The 23,687-nt window shown below is 44.6% G+C and overlaps 1 protein-coding gene across 8 annotated transcripts in view; it reads left to right on the top strand.

Moving 5' to 3' along the window:
• The window catches only part of c1h20orf27 (chromosome 1 C20orf27 homolog), a 147,526-nt gene that overhangs the window by 111,292 nt on the left and 12,547 nt on the right, over nucleotides 1–23,687 (top strand). For all 8 annotated transcript variants that reach the window (XM_041210760.1, XM_041210546.1, XM_041210677.1 and 5 more), the window contains one exon: nucleotides 9,668–9,790. In XM_041210760.1, the coding sequence (XP_041066694.1) occupies nucleotides 9,668–9,790 (123 nt within the window). The remainder of the gene's footprint in view (nucleotides 1–9,667; nucleotides 9,791–23,687) is intronic.

Raw genomic sequence — 23,687 nt, forward strand, 5'->3', positions numbered from 1 at the left:
AAAGAGATATCTGGGTACTCTTTTTTTTTGATGAGGTGTGCTTCCAGGTGCTTGATTGTGCTGCATGGACATATTTTGCAGCATTTTCATTGTGTCCAGAGAATTCTGGAGGTCCGCAGCCCCCCCTGGCGTAGCTGTCTGCCTTCAGTACGCTTCCTCGAAGCACTTGCCCACACCCTCGGTTACGCTGGTGCCCGCCCCCACCTGGAAGCTCTGAGCATTTTGCCATGTGTTTCACGCTGGCTGGCGTTAATTGGCCAGTAAGCATGAAATCATGGCCAGTGGCCCATTTCCCGTCTGCTCCCGCACCTGACGACTGAAAAGTTCAGGCCAATGTCCCAGTTACCACAAATACCATCCCTCGGTACCTTCTGTCCCACCGACAAGCCACCCGGCAGAGGTGGTGGTGTAGTGGTATACAGTCGGGAGGATATTGCCCTGGGAGTCTTCAACATTGACTCTGCACCCCATGAAGTCTCGTGGCATCAGGTCAAACATGGGCAAGGAAACCAACTGTCTCCCCTCAACTGATGAATCTCCATATTGAGCACCACTTGCAAGAAGCACTGAGGGTGGCAAGGGCGCAGAATGGACTCTGGGTGGGAGACTTCAATGTCCATTACCAAGAGTGTCTCAGTAGCACCACTACTGACAGAGCTGGCTGATTCCTAAAGGACATAGCTGCTAGACTGGGTCTGCGGCAGGTGGTGAGGGAACCAACAAAAGAGAAAAAGCCACATGATCTCGTCCTCACCAATCTACGTGCCGCAGATGCATCTGTTCATGACAGTATTGGGGCGAGTGACAGTACCTTTAGAGTAGCCTTCACATTGAGGATACCCTCCATCATGTTGTGTGGCAGTACTACTGTGCGAAATGGGCTAGATTTCAAAAACATGCCGGGAGCATTGTCCGCTGTCATTCACGACTTAGATCTGATCCGTTGGTTGTGGGATCGCTCAGCTCTGTCTACCACTTGCTGCTTATGTTGTTTGGCACGCAAGTATTCCTGTGTTATAGCTTCACCAGGTTTAACCTCATTTTTAGGTATGTCTGGTGCTGCTCCTGGCATGCCCTCCTGCACTCTTCATTGAACCAGGGTTGGTCCGCTAGCATGATGGTAATGGTAGAGTGGGGATATTCCGGGCCATGAGGATACAGTTTGTGTTCCAGTAGAGTTTTGCTGCTGCTGATGGCCCACGGTGCCTCATGGGTGCCCAGTCTTGAGTTGGCTAGATCTGTTCGAAATCTATCCCATTTAGCACAGTGGTAGTGCCACACAACACGATGGAGGGTATCCTCTATGTGAAGGTGGGACTTCGTCTCCACAAGGACTGTGCAGTGGTCACTCCTACCGATACTGTCATGGACAGATGCATCTGTGGCAGGCAGGTTGGTGAGGATGAGGTCAAGTGTGTTTTTCTCTCTTGTTGGTTCCCTCATCACCTGCCGCAGACCCAGTCTAGCAGCTATGCCCTTTAGGACTTGGCCAGCTCGGTCAGCAGTGGTGCTACTAAGCCACTCTTGGTGATGGATATTGAAGTCCCCCACCCTGAGTACATTCTGCGCCCTTCCCACACTCAGGGCTTCCTCCAAGTGATATTCAACATGGAGGAGCACTGATTCATCAGCTGAGGGAGGGTGTTACGTGGTAATCAGCAGGAGGTTTCCTCACCCATGTTTGACCTGATGCCATGAGACTTCATGGGGTCCGCAGTCGAAGTTGAGGATTCCCAGGGCAACTCCCTCCTGACTGTATATCACTGTGCTGCTACCTCTGCTGGGTCTGTCCTGCCGGTGGGACAGGACATACCCAGGGATGGTGATGGTGGCATCTGGGGCATTATCTCTAAGGTATGCTTCTGTGAAGATGACTATGTCAGGCCGTTGCTTGACTAGTCTGTGAGACAGCTCTCCCAATTTTGGCACTAGCTCCCAAATGTTAGTAAGGAGGACTTTGCAGGGCCGACAGGGCTGAGATTGCCGTTGTCGTTTCCAGTGCCTAGGTTGATGCCGGGTGGTCCGTCCGGTTTCATTCCAAGCACAAAGGAAGATGGTTGTGGTTGTTGGAGGTCAGTCATCTCAGCTCCAGGACATCGCTGCAGGAGTTCCTCCAGGTAGTGTCCTAGGCCCAACCATCTTCAGCTGTTTCGTCGGTGACCTCCCTTCCATCAACAGGTCAGAAGTGAAGATGTTCGTGGATGATTGAACACTTGAACACCATTGACGTCTTCTCAGATACTGAAGCAGTCCATGTCCAAATGCAGCAAGACCTGGACAATATCCAGGCTTGGGCTGACAAGTGGCAAGTAACATTCGGGCCACACAAGGGCCAGGCAATGACCATCTCCAACAAGAGAGAATCTAACCATCTCTCCTTCACTTTCAATGCTATTACCATCACTGCTTTTTTTTTTCTTTCACTCACGAGATGTGGGCTTCACTGGTGGGGCCAGCATTTATTGCCCATCCCTAGTTGCCCTTGATAAGGTGGTGGTGAGCTGCCGCCTTGAACTGCTGTAATCCATGTGGTGAGGTGCACCCACAGTGCTGTTCGGAAGGGAATCCCCCACTATCAACATCCTGGGGGTCACCATTGACCAGAAACAGAACTGGACTAGCCATACAATTACTGTGGCTATAAGAGCAGGTCAGAGGCTGGGAATTCTGTGGAGAGTAACTCACGGCCTGTCCATCATCTACGAGGCACAAGTCAGAAGTGTGATGGAATATTCTCCACTTGCCTGGATGAGCGCAGCTCCAACAATACTGATTCCAGCGCAAAGCAGCCCACTTGAGTTGCACCCCATCCACCACCTTCAGCACTCACTCCCTCCACCACCAATGCACTGTGGCAGCAGTGTGTACCATCTACAAGATGCACTGCAGCAACTCACCAAGGCTCCTTCGATAGCACCTTCCAAACCCGCGACCTCTACCATCTAGACGGACAAGGGCTGCAGATGCATGGGAACAGTGCTACCTGCATGTTCTGCTCCAAGTCACACACCATCCTGACTTGAAATCATATCGCCGTCCCTTAACTGTCACTGGGTCAAAATCCTAGAACTCCCTTCCTAACAGCCTTGTCAGTGTTTCCACAACAGGCTGTGGCATATTGGTACTGTCACTGGAATAGTATTCCAAAGAGCCAGGGGATCGAGGTTCGATTCCCACCACAGCAGATGGTGAAATTTGAATTCAATAAAAATCTGGAATTAAAAGTCTTATAATCACCGCGAAACATTGCGGATTGCCGTAAAAACTCACCTGGTTCACCAATGTCCTTTAGGGAATTAAATCTGCCGCCCTCTCTTAGCCTGGCCTACACGTGACTCCAGACCCACAGCAATACAGGTGACTCTTAAATGCCCTCTGAACAAAAGTAATTAGGGATGGGTAATAAATGCTGGCCCAGCCAGCGATACCTACATCCCATTTAAAAAAAAAAACGAGGTACAGAGGGATCTGGGTGTCCTTTTCATAAATCCTAAAATGTTAGAATGCAGCTACAGCAAGTGATTAAAAAGTCAAATGGAATGTTGTTGTTTATTTCAAGGCAAATGGAATATGAAAGTAGGCATGTTTGCTACAGTTATACAGGGCGTTAGTGATACCATATCTGGAGTACTATGTGCAGTTTTGGTCTCCTTATTTAGGAAAGGATATAATTGCATTAGAAGCAGTTCAGAGACAGTTCGCTTGACTGATTCCTGTGATGGGGAGGGGTTGTCTTCATCAGAAATGTTGGATAAGCTGGGCCTGTAACCTTTGGAATTTAGAAGAATGAGTGGTGATCCTACCGAAACATATAAGATCCTCGGGGGACTTGACCTGGTGGATGCTGAAATCATGTTTCCCCTTGTGGGAGAGTCTAGAACTAGAGGGCACAGTTTAAAAATAAGGCATCTCCCCTTGAAGAAAGAGATGAGGATAATTTTATTCTCTCAGAGAGTCACGAGCCTTTGGAGCTCTCTTTCTCCCAAAGTGCAGTGGAGGCGGAGTCATTGAATAATTTTAAGGCAGAGCGAGAAAGATTCTTGACTAACAAGGGAGTCAGAGGTTATCAGGGTAGGTGGGAATGTGGAGATGAGACCACAATCAGATCAGTCATGATCTTAATGAATAGTGGAGCAGGTTCGAGTAGGCACTCCTGCTCCTAAATCGTATGTTCGTATGTACTTGTCCTGGACAGAGTGCAACAAAAATTCACTGGACTGGTTCCTGGGATGAGTTGATTGCCTTATGAGAAGACATTGAGCAGACAAACCCTATATTCCCTGGATCTAAGAAGGATGAGAGATGATTAAATTGAAACGTACAAAATTCTTATGGGGCTGGACAGGATAGATGCTGAGAAAATGTTTCCCTGGCTGTGGCATCTGGAGCCACAACCTCGGAGTAACGGTTTGCCAATTAGGACTGAGATGAGGGGGAATATCTTTGCTCAAAGTGTTTTGCGCCTTTGGAATTCCCTACCCCAGGGAGCTGTGGATGCTCAGTCATTGAGTATATTCAGACAGAGATTTTTGGTTCAGCAAATTAAGGGATATGGGGATATTATGGGAAGGTGGAGTTAAGGGAGATGGATCAACCACGGTTACTTTGAAAGGTGAAGCAGCTTCAAAGTTTCTATTTCTTACTTTCTCGCTAGAGGCAGTGAAGTTCAGCTCAATTTTTTTTTAAGTGTTCGTTCATGGGATGTGGGTGTTGCTGACTGGCCCAGTGTTTATTGCCCATCCTTAATTGCCCTTTTAAGTTGGTTTATTCCAGAGAAAGGTGAAAGGTGCAGTAGTGTGGGCGTAATAAGAGTCACTTAGATCCATTGATGTGTTTTAATTTGTGTAATGATCCAAAATGAAGTGCCACCCTACTTTAGGGGTTCACCTCAATGGATGTAAGGCAGAATCACTTTATTTTAAAAATTCGTCATCAGGATGTGGGTCTTGCTGGTAAGACTGGCAAGCGCCAGTCCTATTTCCCCCATCCCTATTTCTCCTAAAGGTGGTGGTAGGCCACCTTCTTGAACTGCTGTCATCTTTGGCGTAGCTTTATACAACTGAGCAGCTTGCTAGAGCCAGAGAACAAGATGTAGTTATAAATAGTTCAGATGAGATAAGGGAGGTATGTTTCCTTCCCTAAGAGTTATTGGTGAACCATTTGGGTTTTTATATCATTCTTGACAGCTTCCTCATTCCTTTTATTGGTACCAACATTTTTGTATTTAAACAGTTGCGTATTGGTACAGAATTTGAATATTGCTGAGAAGAGAGAGATACTGCCAAAGCTTTTCATCTTGCACTCACCTGGACAAATGCAAGAATGCAAAATTTCAAATGATGACAGTAATTCATATTACAGGAGAAAAGCATGCTGATTGGTTGGTAAGGCATTGCCATACAGAAAGCAGCAGGAAATTTAGGCTCCCCAAGCTCCCTGGTAATTCAGAACAGGTGCATATATTCCTTTTGTTTGGAGAGAACAGTCTCTGTGAATGAATGTATGTCGCCTCTAGCAAGCATATATGAGCCATGTTATGAGCTCAACTGATTAAATTAATTTGGTTATTCAACCTGCTACACAATTGAGCAGCATTGTGTATGAATTTCGGTGCCAGTGTAATGCTGTGTACACAGTCCATACGTCTTAGCATTTGACAAATCAAACAGCATTTTTCTTTGGGTGCTCGTAATAGGCAGAGTTCAGACTGTATACAACCAGCCCATGTTTGAAAAACTCGAAACAAAATGTCTGCTCCTAAATGTGATTCCGTGATTGGGCAGCATTTGCTGAACAATCCTGAGTGTACACATAGCTACACTAACAACCAATTTAAGATAATCTGCCGAGCTCATAATGTGGCTCATTTACACTTGCTAGAAGTGACGTATATCCTTACGCAGGGACCCATTCTGTGCAAACAGAAGGAATTGTTCAAGCCTTGTGCCTTTTTGGAATTACCTGGGAGTTTGGGGAGCCTGTTGTTCCCTCTTGCTTTCTCCATGGCAACACCTTGGCCAATCACAGTTGACTTGCCAACCAATCGACACCCCTTTCTCCTGTAGCATCCGTTGTTGTGATCATTTGAAATTTGGCATTCTTGCGTTTGTCCTGATGAGTGGAAAAGCTTCAAAAACATGTCTCTCTTCTCAGCAATATTTTTTGTATTTCTACATTTTTAAAAACTGAATTACAATCCTTAAACTGCCATTGGTGGGATTTGAATTCAGAAGTAAAACACTGCATGTGCTGGAAATCTGGAATAGTTGAAAAATACTTAGGTCAGGCAGCATCTGTGGAGAGAGAGAGAGACAGAGATATCATATCAGATGGATGACTTTTTGTCAGAGCTGGGAAAAATTAGAGATGTAACAAGTTCTAAGCAAATATGGAGACAGGGAACAAGGGAGGGCAGGAAAGAACAAATGGAAAGCTGTGGACCAGGATGGGAGGCAGGAGAGATTACATAACAAAGGGGATGATGATGCAAGCCAAAGGCATTAATGAGGTTCAGTGTTCAGTGTAAGCTCGAGGAATAGGACGTCATCTTTTGATTAAGCCTTCCAAACTCAACATTGAGTTCGAAAATTTCAGATCATAATCACTGCTCCCATTTTCTCAGAGAGCAGCTGCTGCAAAAGTTTCTATTGCCTTTCATGCCATCTCTTGTTTCCTTTCTGGTCCCATATCCACCCGCTTTTTGCCGTACACCAGTATAATGACCATTATGGTAAAGTGGCAGAAATGATTTAACTCTGCTGTTGGTTACGATCAAAGAACACACATGTGAGACAGCGTGAGAGTTTTACTGGCTGTTGAATTATTTATGGCACATAAAATCTAACTGAGACGATGCTGCACAGCAATAGATTTTCCCCTTCCGGAGAGTATTAATTCACACTGCCTCTCCCAGGTGCCATAATCCTTTTCTTAAGCTAGCTGGACAGGCCCAGTGGGGCAGCTTCACAATTGAGTCTGACACCTGCCTCCATCCGAGGCCCTTGCCCTTACCAGCACAAAGTGATTGAAAGAATAAACCCATATTATAGAGCACCTACCAGCTTCCCTCGAACTTCTCAAAGTGCTTCACCCACGTTACTTAGAAATGCCACCACTTGTTCCATAAGCGAATGCTGCTTTTTTTTCTCTTGCACAGTGCTATCCAGTGAATGACAGTGCAACGTATAACCAATCAATCTATGTTTAATAATGTTGCTTGAGGTGGGGGACGTTGGTTAGGACCTCAGAAGAATTGACTGCTCTTCTTCAACTAGTGGCTCAGCATGTTTAGAAGCAAAGGAACAGAAGGGGAGCGTTTAGGCCCCTTCAGCCAGCTCTGCCATTCAATGCAATCGTGGCTGATCTGTGAACTAACTGCATACACCTGCCTTTTTCCCCATATCCCTTAAAACCCGTGGTTAGCAAAAATCTACTAATCTCATTTTTAAAATTAGCAATTGATCTCGCATGTTTGTGGAAGAGAACTCCAAATATCTATGCCCCTTTGTGTGTTTCCTAATTTCACCCCTGAACAGTCTGATTCTGAGACCATGCCCCTAGCCTCCCCGGCTCGCTTACAAACATCCGCGTCAGGAGCAGGAGTTGGCCATTTGACCGCTTGAACCTGCTCCGCCATTTGATAAGATCATGGCTGATCTGATTCTGGCCTTTACCTTCCTGTCCACCCCCTAAAGCCTTTGACTCCCTTGTCAGTCAAGAGTCTATATGACTCAGCCATAAAAATATTCACTGACCCATCCCCCACTGCTCTCTGGGGAAGAGAACTCACGATCCTCTGAGAGAAAAGGATTTTCATCATCTCTGCCTTAAGTGGGAGACCCCTTATTTTTAAACTGTGTCCCCTAGTTCTAGTCTCTCCCACAAGGGGAGACACCCTCTCAGCATCCACCCTGTCAAGCCCCCTCAGGATCTTATATGTTTCAATAAGATCACCTGTCAATCTCCTAAACTCCAATGGACAATCCTTTCCTCATAAGACAGCACATTCCTGTCAGGGAATCAGTTGAATGAACATTCTCTGCACTAAAACGAGACCAAAACTGTACACCAACACCCTATATAACTGCAGCGAACCTTCTATGCTTTTATATTCCATTTCCTTTGCAGTAAACACCAACATTTGCATTTGTTGTCACTTGCTGTATTCACATAGTAACTTTTTGTGATTCATGTACAAGGATACCCAGGTCCCTCTGTACTGCAGAGTTCTGCAGTCCCTCTCCATTTAAATAATATGCTGATTTTCTATTCTTCCTGACAAAGCGGATAGAAATAATTTCTCTCTGTCTATCCTAACTGTTCCCCTTAATATTTTAAAAACTTGGATTAAACCACCACTTAAACTTGAAATTCCCAAGGATCCAGCTGTAGCCTGTTCAGTCTCCCCTCGTAACTTCACCCTTGGAGTCATTGTATCATTCTAGTAAATCTATGTTGCACTCCATCCAAGGTAAATATATATTTGAGGTGTGGTGCCCACGTAGTATCTAGATGAACTGAGGCAGGCAACGCCCTGGTTTAACATCCCGGCTGATCGATGGTGCCTCTGGCAAGACTGCATTTCATCAGTACTGGACCGGAAGTGCTGACCTAGATTTCGTGCTCAGTTTTGGAGTTTGATTTGAGGCTCAGGTTCGCTGATTCCTTAAGCGAGAACACTACTAAATGAACCAAACTGACAGTGAATAGTTATGGGACCCATGGCTGAATACCATGCCTGTTTTAAGGGACTTGCTGCTACTTCCACTCAATTGTGATCAACCAACATAGCAGACAGATCAATCATTGAGCCTTATAAGATTCAGTCACACACTTAGATTGTGTAGTTAGCCACTGAAATACAAGGGACAGTCGTGTTCCCACGCCACTTCACTGAATGCAGAATTGATTGGTTCATGTAGGTAATCCATGACGATTAACATGTGCAACACAGGCATAAAGTAGTTCTTTACTGAGAAACTCTGGCGCCCATGTCCTAATTGCACCAAGTCCCGTTCACCCTTCACCCCTGTGCTCACCAGCTTGCAGTGGCTTCTGGTTCAGAAACACATCAATTTTAAAAATTCTCATTCCCTTTTTTGAAATCTCTCCACAGCACCTCATCCCCCCTCAATCTATGTAACTCCCGAACAACTGTGGGTGTACCTACACCACATGGACTGCAGCAATTAAGGAAGGCAGCTCACCACCTTTCTCAAGGGCAATTCAGGATGGCCAATCAATGCTGGCCTACCATCGCCACCCACATCCTGTGAGCAAATAAAAATGAGCTCCCCTACAGCCCTCCGAAACATCTGCATTTCTCCAATTTTTGTCCTGTTGCTCATCTGCAATTGTCATGGCTCCAACAATGGCAGCCATGCCTTCAGCTGCCCAGGCCTGAAACTCTAACATTCTTTCCCCAAACCTGCCTACCTCTCTCCTCCTTTAAGTCAATCCTTAAAACCTACCTCTTTGACCAAGGTTTTGGCCACCTGTGTGGTTCGATGTTAATCTTTGTTTGATACTGCTTCTGCAAAGAGCCTTGGGATGTTTTGGCTACATTAATATATAAAGGCGAGTTGTTATTGAGAGATCAAGTATTTCTGAAGGACCAAGCTTTGTTTGAGCTTTCTGCTGTGTAATAATCTTTTCCCCTCCCATACAGGTTACCGAGTTAAGTGTGAGTACATTGCCCACAAGGAAGGGGTTATCCGAGAGGAAATGATCATGACCAACAAGATCAACAATAATGCCTCTGTAAAAGTTACGTTGCAAGCACGAGTCCTGGGTAAGTGTGGTGCTCTTTCGCTTGTTCCTCCCCGAGACAGGATATCTTACGCAACACCTGGTGTGCGAGAAACGTTCAAGGTTTGTATTTTTTGATAGTGCAGTAAAATTTGTGTGTCATGTTCTGGCTGAAAAATGTGCTGCAATCGAACAACAATTTAGAGAGAAAAAAAAAATCAGATAGTCTTGGAAATCCCAGCAAGCCAAACACTTGAAAACCACCTGAGTCGGCAGCTGAAGAGAAATATTGTTGCACAAATGCCAGCCAGCAACATCACAGAAGGACAATAGATATACAGTTTGTGTGGTCATCAACATGCGTGACTGTTTGATCCGTGGAGCTGCTCCCACAAATACTGCAGAGTTTGCCTAGTTCTCACGTATGTGGTTATCGTCACTTTGAAGTGACTGACTACCCTTTGAAGAAGAGAGTGCTGAAGGTAAATGAGCGAGGGCAGTGCATCCTGGCAGGAACATAATTGTGCGAAAAGCTGGACAGCTTGGCGAGGCAGGTGGAAGTTCTAAGAGAGGGTTCCCTTACTGATATTCCATGTCTGAGCTTATTCCAGGAGTGAAAGGCACCAAACGCTTTGCACGATTGATGATCTCCTGAACTCCATTGAATAGTTGAGTATTGCAATTGATTTTGTTGTCGTATAATAGAAAGGAAGTACCACTGTCCAGTTTTGGCTTGGTGTTTCTCCCTTTTAAAATGCAGTCACGCCACATGAGGAATTTTAAAGCCAGGTGCAATTAAATTTCGTGTCTTCCAGTCTCAAAAGATGGCATGATTTGTCAGTTGTCTGCTGAGGGTTGGGTTCTGGAGAGAGGAGCCAAACTACCTAATTCAAAACCCAAACAGCCGTGTGTGATTGATTCAGTTTTGTTCCTGACTCCTGGCACCTTTTTGAATTGAGCTGTGAGTACTTCAACGCAAAGAATTAGTTTAGAACCTTGTTAAGTCAACCTGTGGGCGCCCTCAACAATGAGCGTTACAAGAGAAGAGTCGGTGTGCAAATAAAGTGTTAATTTAATAGGTGGTCAGGTTGCTTATTTGCTGAACCTGGCTGAATGGGATAGACTCAATGGGATTCCAGAATTTAGGGTCCAGGCAGCTGGAAACATGGCCACCAGTGATGGAGCGATTAAAACTTGGGGATGCTCAGAAAGCTAGAATTAGATGAGCGCAGATATCTTAGAGGATTGTAGAGCTGGAGGAGATTACAGAGATAGGGAGGGACACGGCCCCAGAGGGATTTGAAACAAGGATGAGACTTTTAAAATCAAGATATTTCTTGACCAGGAACCAAGTAAGTCAAGGAGCACCAGGGTGATGGGTGAATGGGACTTGGTGCAAGTTAAGATGTGGGCAGCAAAGTTTTGACTGGCCTCAAATTTATGGAAGGTAGAATTTTATTTTAAATTCATTCATGGGATGTGGGCGTCGCTGCCTAGACCAGCATTTATTACACATCTCTAATTGTCCTTGTTTAGAGTCAAGAGTCAATTTAAGAGTCAACCACATTGCTGTGGGTCTGGAGTCACATGTAGGCCAGACCAAGTAAGGACAGCAGATTTCCTTCCCTAAAGGACATGATTGAACCAGTTGGGTTTTTACAACAAGTGACAATGGTTTCATGGTCATCATTAGACTTTTAATTCCAGGTTTTTATTGAATTCAGATTCCACCATCTGCAATGGTGGGATTTGAACCCAGGTCTCCAGAGCATTACGCCAGGACTCTGGATTACTCATCCAACAACAATACCACTATGCCATCGCCTCTCTAAATATGGGAGACCAGCTAGGAGTGCATAGGAATAATCGAATCTAGAGAATAACAGGCAAGAATGAGGGTTTCAACAGCAAATGAGCTGAGACAGAGCAAAGTCAGGAAGTGTTACAAGAGGTGGAAAAAGGCAATCTTTGTGATGGTGTGAATATGAGGTCAGAAACTCATCTTAGGGGACAGAGATGATACCAAGGTTGTAGATAGACTGGTTTAATCTCAGACAGTCACCAGAGGGATTGAGTCAAGAGCTAGGAAGCAGAGTTTGGGGCAGGGACTGAACACAATGGCTCAGTCTTCCCAGTGTTTGATTGGAAGAAATTTTTACTCATCAGATAAGTAGTCTGACAAGTTAGCAAAACAGTGGAGAAATCGAGCGAGATTGTGATGAGGTTGAATTGGGTGTCTTTAGTGTACATGTGAAAGCTAACGCTATGCTTTTGGATGATGTCGCTGAGGGGTAATGTGTAAATGAGAATTGGAGAGGTTCAATGATCGAGTCCTGGGGGACCCCAGAGATAATGGTGCAAGAGTGGGAAGAGAAGCCACTGTATGTGATACTCTGATTCTGATTACAAAGATAAGACTGAAACCATTGAGTGCACTTCCACCCAGCTGGACAACAGTAGAGAGAGGCAATTACGAATTAGCAGTAAGCTTGGTCTTGCCATGTGTAATCCGGACACCAAGAATAACTAACAATGCAGCAGTAGGATGATTGACTAATTGGCTGCTTTAGTAGCCCTGAGTAGGACAGAGTAGAGGAGAGTTTTTATTTTCTGTATCTAACTGTGCTTACTGCATCTAACTGGGAGTGTTTGATTCTGAAATAGGTGCCTAAAATGCGGGAAGAGTTGCACTACCATCCCCACAGGCCAGCAAAGTATTGATCAGATCCTTCCTGCACTCTTAGTATTCCCAAAAGAGAAAGCTTGGTAAACTGTACTGACTCTTTCCCTTCACATGGGCATCACTGACAAGGCGAAGCATTTATCTGCCATCCCTAGAAGATGGCGGTAAGGCTCTTTCTTGAACCAGTGCAGTCAAAAGTAGCACAGTAGGGGGCCCATTAAACCTGTGCCAGCTCTCTTTGACAGAGTTTTCCAATGTGTCCCATTATTCTGCTTTTCCCCAGAGCCCTGAAAATTTATTTCCTTCAAGTATCCATCCAATTGCATTTAATTTACATTTCAATACACTTAAGGCTGGATGAACAGATTTTTGTTCCCTCGGAATTAAGGGATTTGAGGAGCGGGTAGGAAAATGGAGTTGAAGCCCTAGAGCAGCCATGATCAAATTGAATGGCAGAACAGGCTCAACAGGCCACATGGTTTACTCCTGCTCCTATTTCTTGTGTTCTTGTATCTTTTGAAAGTTGCAATTAAACCTACTTCCATCACCCTTTCAGACAGTGCATTCCAGATCACAAACTCGCGGTACAAAAAAAATTATTTTCACATGTCGGTTCTCTGGTTCTTTTGCCAATCACTGTAAATACCGGTGTCCTCTGGTTACTGATCCCCTTGGTTCTGCTCCATTGGTTAAAACCATTTCACCTTATTTACTATATCAAATCCCTTTGAGATTTTGAACACCTCTTAACCTTCACTGTTCTAAGGCCAAAGCCTTGGCGCCTTGAAGGTTCAATCACAGAGTCCCAGCTTCTATGTGGCAATAACACCAGCTGCTGCTGTGTACAATGTGCCACTGCTGCATAACCAGGTGATTTATAGGACTGTTCCTACTTGCAGAGAACAGCAACGCTCATCAGAGCGCCTGGGGAATTATAATTCATTACTGCTTTTCTTTTATCAAGCCTGAAGTCTGCTCTGTGTCACTCTAGCATCATTTTTGATACCGTGCAGAGCACTAAGTACCTTATCAGCTTGTAACAGAGCTATTGAAAGATAACCACGAGAGGCCATTGAGCAACCTGTGTAGGAAGTACAGCATTAGATTAGTGCGGCCCTGCTGCTCTCTTATTGTGAGTCACAAGGTATAAATCACTGCGGCTTTTTCTGTTAGATAATTTTGTCAAAGCGTTAAGGATGAGGAAGAGGGACAATAACTTGCATTTGTCTAGTGTCTTTAATGGAGTGAAATGCCCCAAGATGCTTCGCAAGACCATTTTTAGACAAAAATCTGACACAGAGCCAGTTAAGGAGCTGTTAGGACCAGCGACCAAAAGCTTGGTCAAAGCGCTAGGTTTTAGGAGCTTCTCAAGGGAGGAGAATTGCAGAGCTGCCTAGGTGGCTGAAAGCATAGCTGTCAATGGTGGAGTGATTGAGCACTTGGCACGTCATAACATTCAAGGCCAAGTAAATGGGACTAGGTAGATAGGTCAGGTGTTTCTCACGTGTCGATGCAGACTCGATGGGCCGAAGGGTCTCTTCTGCACTGTGTGATTCTGTGATTAAATCTGGTGATGCTCAAGAGGCCAGGATTAGAGGAGAGTAGATATCTTGGAGGGTTGTTGGGGCTAAAGGAGGTGACAGAGGAAGGGATGAGGCCTTAGAGGGATTTAAAAACCAGGATGAGAATTTTAAAATCGAGATGTTGCTTGACTGGGAGTTAGCGTAGAGCAGCGAGCACAGGGGTGATGGGTGACCAGGTCTATGAAAGTTAGGATATGGTGCAGCAATGTTTTGGATAAGCTCAAATTTATGGGCTGGTTTGTTTCTGTACCTCATCAGGGGGCTTCCTCCAACACATTTTCTTCACTGCCCTTAAACTCTCATTGCACCCCCCCCGGCTCTAAACCTGGCCCATACCCTCTGCCCTTCCTGCCATTTACTTTTCAAAACCAGTCCCCCAACTCCTACATTTTGCAATATGGTCAACCCAGGCATCATCAACCCATTCTCCCTTGCCACTGCTCTCGCTCTGCTCTTCAATCTGGGCTCATTGCCTGCTCACATGACTTACCTCCATTCATCCTTGCACATTGCTGTCAGCCGTGGCACAGTGCATAGCAGTCTCATTTCTAAATCAGGATGTTGTGGGCTTATATCCCACTCCGGGGTGTGAGCATGAAAATCTAGGCTGACACTCTCGTGCAGTACTGAGGAAGTGCCACACTGTTGGAGCTGCTGCCTTTCGGGTGACTCGTTGAACCGAGACACTGTATGCCCTCTCAGGCGGATGTAAAAGATCCGATGGCACTATTTCAAAGAAGAGCAAGGGAGTTCTCCCCATTGTCCTGGCCAATATTTACCCCCCAGCCAACATCACAAAAACAGATTGTATGGTCATTCTGCCTTGCTATTTGTGGGAGTTTGCTTTGCTCAAATTGGCTGTTGTGTTTCCAACATTACAACAGTTGCTACACATCAAAAGTACTTGATTGGCTGTAAGGCACTTTGAGATGTCTGCAGGTTGTGAATGGCGCTGTATCAATGCAAGTCTTTGTTGTTCTTTTCGTCCCATACTTTTAAAGCCATTATGATCAATGAAGAATGCAAGAGGGCATGCCAGGAGCAGCACCAAGCATACCTAAAAATGAGGTGTCAACCTGATGAAGTTACAACTCAGTACTACTTGCATGCCAAACAGCAGAAGCAGAATGTGATAGACAGAGCTAAGCAATTCCACAGCCAACGAATCAGACCAAAGCTCTGCAGCCCTGCCAAATCCAGTCGTGAATGGTAGTGGACAACTAAACAACTCACTGGAGGAGGAGGCTCCACAAATATCCCCATTGTCAATTACGAGAGAGCCCACCAAAACTCAAGGCCAAAGCATTTGTAATCACCTTCAGCCAGAGGTGCTGAATGGATGATCCATCTCGGCCTCCTCCTGATGTCCCCAGCATAGCAGATGCCACTCTTCAGCCAATTCGCTTCACTCCATGTGATATCAAAAAATGGCTGAAGGTACTGGATACTACATAGGCTATGGGCCCTGACAACACTCTGACAATAGTACTGAAGACTCGTGCCCCAGAATGAGCTGCTCCCCAAACCAAGCTGTTCCAGTACAGCTACAACACTAGCATTTACCCAGCAATGTGCGAAACTGCCCGGGTATGTCCTATATGCAAAAGGCAGTCAAATCCAACCTGGCCAATTACCGCCTTATCAGTCTGCTCTCGATCATCAGCAAAGTGATGGAAGAGGTCATCAACAGTGCTATCAAGCGGCACTTACTCAGCAATAACCTACTCACTGACGCTCAGTTTGTGTTCTGCCAAGGTCACTCAGCTCCTGACCTCATTACAGCCTTGGTCCAAACATAGACATAAGAGCAAAATTCAAGAGGGAGGTGTGAGTGACTACACTTAACATCAAGGCAGAATTTGAATGAGTGGCATCAAAGAGCCCTAGCAAAATTGAAATCGGTGGGAACCAGGGTGTAAAATCTCCACAAGTTGGAGTCATACCTAGCACATAGGAAGATGGTTATGGTTGTTGGGGGTCAATCATCTCAGCCCCAGGACATCACTACAGGAGTTTCTCAGGGTAGTGTCTTAGGCCCAGCCATCTTCAGCTGCTTCATCAATGATCTTTCTTCCATTATAAGGTGGGGATGCTCGCTGTTGATTACACAATGTTCAGCACCATTTACGACTCCTCAGATACTGAAGCAGTCTATGTCCAAATACAGCAAGACCTGGACAATATTCAGGCTTGGGTTGATAAGTGGCAAGTAACATTCGCGCCACACAAGTGCCAGGCAACGACCATCTCCAACAAGAGAGAGTCTACCAATCGCCCCTTGACATTCAATGGCGTTAGCATCTCTGAATTCCTCCACTGTCAACATTCTGGGGGTTACCATTGTCCAGAAACTGAACTGGACCAGCCTTTAGAGTCGGGGGAGACAGTGACGTGGTGATAGTGTTACTGGACTAGTAATCCAGAGGGCTAGCCTAATGCTCTGGGAGCACGGGTTCGAGTTCCACCACAGCAGTATCTGCAAATTAAATCCAATTAATAAAATCTGGAATTGATAGCTAAAGTCAGTGATGGTGACGATCAAACTATCACCAATTTTGTAAAAATCCATCTGGTTCACTAATGTCCTTTAGAGAAGGAAATCTGCTGTCCTTACCTGGTCTGGCCTACATGTGACTCCAGATCCACAGCAATGTGGGTGACTCTTGATTGCCCTCTGAAATGGCCTAGCAAGCTGCTTAGTTCAAGGGCAATTAGGGATGGACAGCAAATGCTGGCCTTGTAAGCGACACCCACACCCTATGAAAGAATAAATTTTAAAAACATATATATAAGTACTGCTGCTACAGGTGTAGGTCAGAGGTTGGGAATTCTGCAGCGAATAGCTCACCTGACTCCCCAAAGCCTGTCCACCATCTACAAGGCACAAGTCAGGAGTGTGATGGAATGCTCTCCCCACTTGCCTGGATGAGTGCAGCTCACACAACACTCAAGAAGCTTGACACCACCCAGGACAAAGCAACCTGCTTGATTGACACCCCATTCACAAACATTCACTCCCTCCGCTACCGACACACACAAAGCTAATGGAATATTATCATTTATTATGAGGGGAATTGATTACTAAAGTAGGGAGGTTATGCTTCAGTTATACAGAGCACTGATGAGACCACATCTGGGGTGCTGTGTGCAGTGCTGGTTTCCTTTTTTAAAGAAAGATATGAATGCGTTAGAAGCAGTTCAGAGAAGGTTTACTAGACTAATACCAGGAATGGGTGGGTTGTTTTATGAGGAAAGGCTGGGCAGGTTAGGCTTGAATCCACTGGAGTTTGGAAGAGTGAGAGGCAGCTTATTTGAACCTTTTAAGATCCTGAGGGGTCTTGACAGGGTGGATGTGGAGAGGATGTTTCCTCTTGTGGGAGAATCTAGAACTAGGGGGCACTGTTTAAAAATAAGGGGTCACTCATTTAAGACAGAGATGAGGAGAAAGTTTTTCTCAGGGTTGAAAGTCTTTGGAATTCTTCCTCAAAAGGCAGTAGAAGCAGTCTTTGAATATTTTTAAGGCAGAGCTAGATAGATCCTTGATTAACAAGGGAGTGAAAGGCAACCGGGGTAGGCAGGAATGTGAGGTTGAGGTCAAATTCCGATCAGCCATGATCTTATTGAATGGCAGAGCATGCTCGAGGGGCCGAGTGGCCTACTCCTCCTAATTCGTATGTTCGTATGACTCACAGCTGCAACAGTGTGTACCATCTACAAGATGCACTGCAGCAACTCACTAAGGCTCCTTCGACAGCACCTTCCAAACCCATGACCTCTACCATCTGGAAGGACAGGGGCATCAGATGCATGGGAACACCACCACCTGCAAGTTCCCCTCCAAGCCACTCACCGTCCTGACTTGGAAATATATCGCTGTTCCTCCACTGTCACTGGATAAAAACCCTGAAACTCCCTCCCTAACAGTGCTGTGGATGTAGCTTCACCACATGGATTGCAGCGGTTCATCTGGTAAAAATATCTCAACAGAACTGAGTTTTCCTTGGTCATAACGACACAACACCACCTTCTCAAGGGCAATTAGGAATGGGCAACGAATGCTGGCCTTGCCAACGACACTCACATCCTGTGAAACAATTGATCCCTCTCTTCCCAAAATATCACCTCAAAATGCAGTAACTGGAATGGGGATATGCAGCTGAAAAATACCACCAAATTGGACCACAGAGACAGGATTTATCAAAGCACCACAGTACTGTTACAACACAGAAGGAAGGCATTGGCCTGTTGTGATGGGCCGGCTCCCGGCAAGAGCAGCTCAGCAAGTCCCACTCACCCACCTTTACCCTGTAGTCCTGCAAATCCTTTTCTATTCAGATGATTATCCAATTCCTTTTGAAAGCAACAATTGAGTCCGCCTCCACCACATTGTTGGCAACAGTGGAGTACATTTGAAGAGTACAAGGACGCAGGGTGGCATAAGGGCGGGAAGACATGAAGAAACATAGAAAGGACAGGGGCAAGAGCTGGTGCATTTTAAAAATGCTACCATTGCTACCCAAGGAAAGTGCAGAACCCCTTTGGGATGGGATCTTTCCCTGTGACTAATAAACTGAAATATGAAATCAACTTTGGTGGGCTGTTGAGCGCTGAGTCCAAGCACAACAGACTTTCATTGGACCCTTTCTCCACATGACATTAAGATTGGTGATGAACATGAGATGTTTCTGGTTTCAGTCACCAATTGGAGAACTAGCTTCACTGAACTGTCAAGTGCCATTTTTTTTACATCATGTGTCAATAATTGCAGATGCCAAAAGGCGCACTGTACCAGAATTAGCACCAAGCCACCAAATTCTCATATGTTTTATTCTGTGATTTTAAAAAAATATATAATATTAACAGTTATCCAGGTATTACCTGGATTCTGCATTTAAAAACATGCTTTAAAAATAAAAATGTATGGTGATTACGTTAAGTCCTCTTTTTTTTTGTCAGAAAGCAGCTGATAATTGAACCCAAAGGCAGTTACAAACACAATACGATCAAGGAAAACTCGGTTCTGTTGAAATATTTTCACTGGAGTCATTAGAATTTTAGTGAAGCAGAACTGTGAGATTTTCAAGCTGCATTAAATTGAACTGAGAGGAATGCCCATTGTCCTTTTCAGTTTTAGGTTGTAACTGGAGAAAGAGCTAAGGCGAGTTGTTCATTGTCTGTCATTGGAGCTGGTTTCGGGGCCAGTTTTAGCTGATGAGCCAGGAATGCCTCACAAGAGCACATTCTTTTATATGTCCCTCGGTATGTTGACATCAAAAATAAGCCAGCAGCAATGATGAGTTGTAAGATTTAAGTGGCATGTAGCCAGCCATTCCTTGCATTGTAAGGTACCCTAATTGTGTATTTGGTTAGGATTTCATTTAATCTCAGGCAATGAAGGTTTTTTGCTTGCTTTTTGCCTATAAATGGCTTGTGGATTGTACTGTGACCAGGAATAATGAAATGGTTAAGGTTGTTCATTCCGAGGACTTTTTTTGGCTTGAGGTTGGTGATACAATTCAGCTGGTGCTATAGTTCAGCTTCTGCTGAGGCACAGACTGTGTGGTTTTCACCTGTTGACTACTTTTTCTCCCTCACATTGTGAGACGAGATAACCAACGCAGTCTTGGGAGATAGGAAATGGGACAATAGTCCAGGATGGTAAGCAAGTTGGCATCTGGTGTTTTGTTGGAAGTATCTCAGTTCTGGGGACCTTGTTCGCAAAAACTTGATGAACCAAAAACTTTTCCTTAACAATTTGTAGAGCAAGTCGTGGTCAAAAGATTTGATGAAGTTTGCATTTCTACCCAGGGCAAAAGGTGAATTGTTTTAATTTTCTGCTTAGAGACATTGCGTGTGTAAAAGACTCAGTTGAACACAGTGGAAGGATTACATTGCATCCATTTTTAGTTTGTCGGATTCGAATTGTCTTACAATCTGGATTTATTAAGCATTGAGAAGCGCCCTGTGCTAAAGTCACATGTCCAGAGATGCTTGACCCCACTCCTAAGAAGGAATGGCTATGAGTTGGGTTTGATGGGAAGTGGATGGGAATGGCAGAATTGTGTTCTGTGAACTGATCCATTACAAACTGGATCAAGAATGCCTGCACCCTAAGGCGCTTACAGATTATCTTCCCATTGATCAGGATTCTAACCAATCTCCCAGAGATATAAAGGCCATGATAATATGACTTATCTCCGTAGCCCTTGCCAAAAACTGAACCTATTTACATTAAGCAGAATCTAGTTTAATGGAGATTCAGAGATATGTGGAAATAACTTGCTCAAACCCAAGTGGCGATTAAGGAAATAAACATAAAGGATTATTTTCTCAACCTAGGGAATTAGAGAAGTGTTGGCAGGAATTCAAACATCTGCACACCATGAGTGCTATGCCTTGAATGCACTTTCTGAATTGGCTTAATGTGTATACAAATGCGGATTGTTGTTGCTTTCCAAAGACTACAATATGGGTTGATTGATGACAATGTTAACCAACTTTCAGATGTCACCACAATGCATAGTTGATCTGTGCTCATGGTTTTGCATTTTCAGAGGGTTTGGGGAGATGGTGGTGTCACTGGACTAGTAATCCAGCTGCCCAGGTTAATGCTCTGGGGACATGGGCTCAAACCCCACCATGGCAGCTGATGAAATTTAAATTCAGTTAATAAAAGTCTGGAATTGAACGCTAGTCTCACTAATGGTGACCATGAAGCTATGATCGATTGTCGTAAAAACCCATCTGGTTCATTAATGTCCTTCAGGGAAGGAAATCTGCTGTCCTTACCTGGTCTGGCCCACGTGACTCCAGATCTGCAGCAATGTGGTTGACTCTTACCTGCCCTCTGAAATGGGCTTGCAAGCCACTCAGTTCAAGGGCAATTAGGGTTAGGCCTCCAAAGCTGGCCTTGCCAGTGACACCCACATCCCATGAAAGAATAAATTTTTAAAAGGAGTGGGGGAGGGGTTTGGAGATGAACCGCCATGTCCTGTTGCAATCCAGCTGTGTTTCACTGGACAGCACACTTGTCCTGTGTGGAAAGATTATGAGTTCAAGTCCCATTCCAGCGATGTGAGTCTAGGCTGACGCTCTGCCCAGCTCAGTGCTGAGGGAGTGCTGTACTGTTGGAGATACCATCCTTTGGATGAGATGTTAAATTGAGACCCCCTTATATGGAGGTATTGTCGGATATAATTGTAAGTGTGGCGGTATCCTATAATAGAAAGAAAATTTTACATTTATATAGCTCCTGTCACAGTCTTAGGATGTCTTTTCTTTTGAAGCTTAGTCACTATTGTAGGAAACACAGTAGCTGTTTAAAACACAGCAAGCTCCCAAAAACAGCAATGGAACAATGATCTGATAATCTTGTTTTTTAGCTGATGTTGGTTAAGTGATAAGTATTGGCCCGGACACAGTGGGGAACTCCCCTGCTCCCCTTCAAACTAGTGCCACAGGATCTTTTACATTCACCTGAGTGGAATTGTTTGCTTCTACCTAAGGGCAGTCAGATTATATGGCAGAATCCTGTATAAACCCAACACTGGGTTAGAAAATTGTAATATCTGATGAGCTTCTGGGCCTAGCAGAACAGGATGGTCCTGGCTTCACCTCTTGTTCTGTGCTGAGTTTCATCTCAGCCAGCGTGAAGGGGGAGGGATAGTGTGCACAGGAAATAATGCACAAGAGGAGGCCATTCAGCCCATCATGTCAGTGCCACTGAAACGCAGAATAATCTGATGAATCGTCAAAAATATTTTGACATGAGCAGATGATGGTGATGCTCACTGCTCCCTGAAACTCCCCTCTCTTGTCTCATCCCTGCAATTCGGAGTTAAAATTGATACTCATTGAGCATTCTCCTACTTTCCCAACATTGTAAATTTTCCATTGTATCACTAGGCTTTTAACTTTGCCTCTTCTCACAATAACATCCTTTCATCCCGCCAATTTTATTAGGTGAAAAAAAAAGCAAATTGCTTGGCATCTCCTAGCTAGGTGTAAGATTTCACCCTCAGTCTTAAATGGTGTGTTTTAACAAATGGAGATTTACACTTTACCTTCTACCCTCCTTACGTTGACCTAATTAACATCTCAAAACCACCATACATCATAGCATCCAAATTAGTTGGCATTAATCCAATTAAGACAGACATAGACACAGACCCCACTGGAACTCTATTTTTAAAAATAATTTCCAATAACATTATTATATCTCCTTCACATTAATGTAAATGGGAGCTGCCTCAGTTAGGTGAGTGAGTTGAGACTTCTTGCTGAGCAGGAGTATGCATTCAGTTCACTTAAAGACTTTTCTTCCTATAGCACCTTTCGCAACCTCAGGGCCTCCCAAAGCAAGTTGACCCCAACGAATAACTTTCAAATTGTCGTCATGATCGTAATGTAGGAAACACAGCAGTCAATTTGTGCACAGCAAGCTCCAACAGAACAGCAGCATTATAATAAGCTAATTTGCTTTAGTGATGTTGAGGGATAAATATTGGCCAGATTACTGAGGTGAATTCCTCTTTTAATAGTGCCACGCGATCTTTTATGTCCACCTGAGAGGACAGATGGGGCCTCAGTTTAACATCTCACCTGAAAGATGGTACTCCCTCAGTATTGCACCAGAGTGTCAGCCTAGATTTCTGTGTTCAAGTCTCTAGGGTGGGGCGCAGAGGTTTGTTGAACTGTCCCATTATAAAGTCCCATTGAATTCAATATAAAAAAATAAAACTCTGAGTAAAAAATTGTACATTTAATGCATTCACAGTGTAAACTGTTTTTTTTTCCTCATGTTTTATTCTGTGTCAACTTGATTAAGGTTTAAAAAAATGCACACATTTGCATTTATAAATTCCCTTTCATGCACTCATGGGTCCAAATGTGCTTCAAACACAGTTAAGTACTTTCCCTTGTGTAGCTGCTGTCCTAACGCAGGCATGACACAGCAAATTTGTGCACAGCAAGATCCCACCAGCAGCATTGAAATTTTAATCCTTGGGATGTGAGCGTTACTGGCAAGGCCACATAAATGAGCATGTAAGCTGATTTACTGATGTTGATTGAGGACCAAGGCTTGGCTAGGACATTGGGGGAATTCTCACACTCTTCTTTCAATAGTGCCATGGCATCTTTTACATCCACACGAGGTGGGGTTGGCGGCAGACGGGTTCTCGGTTTGACGTTTCACCCGAAAGACAGTGCGGCACTGCCTCAATATTTCATACAAGTGGCAGCATGGATTATGTGCTCAAGAGCCTGTAGTGGGCCTTGAACCCCAGCACCACAACTACAACAGCTTATATTCATATCATCATTTACAGATAAACAGAACTCTCAAAAATTTCATTTCCCCATTGCAGACTGCCCTCTTTTTTTTCTCTTCAAAGCTCTGGCAAATGTGGCAGCAAGCGTTGTCCTGGCCACCTCGGCCAGCTCACCAGCGATTTGCCTTATTTTGGCTAGATGGACTGTAGCGATCTCTTATACTCTCTTGAGTTGTAGGCAGTCTTGTTTATATTTCACCTGGATTGTATATGCAAATTTAGCTCCAGTTATCATCTGTCAATAGAAATTCACAACTGCTCCTTTACATCAGAAAGGATACTTTAATATTTTCCGTGCTGCAGCTGAAAAGATTTATTGCTCTCGGTAGACCTGTTGCAATT

The sequence above is a fragment of the Carcharodon carcharias genome, chromosome 1 (genome assembly GCF_017639515.1).
Source record: "Carcharodon carcharias isolate sCarCar2 chromosome 1, sCarCar2.pri, whole genome shotgun sequence".
Lineage (NCBI taxonomy): Eukaryota > Metazoa > Chordata > Chondrichthyes > Lamniformes > Lamnidae > Carcharodon > Carcharodon carcharias.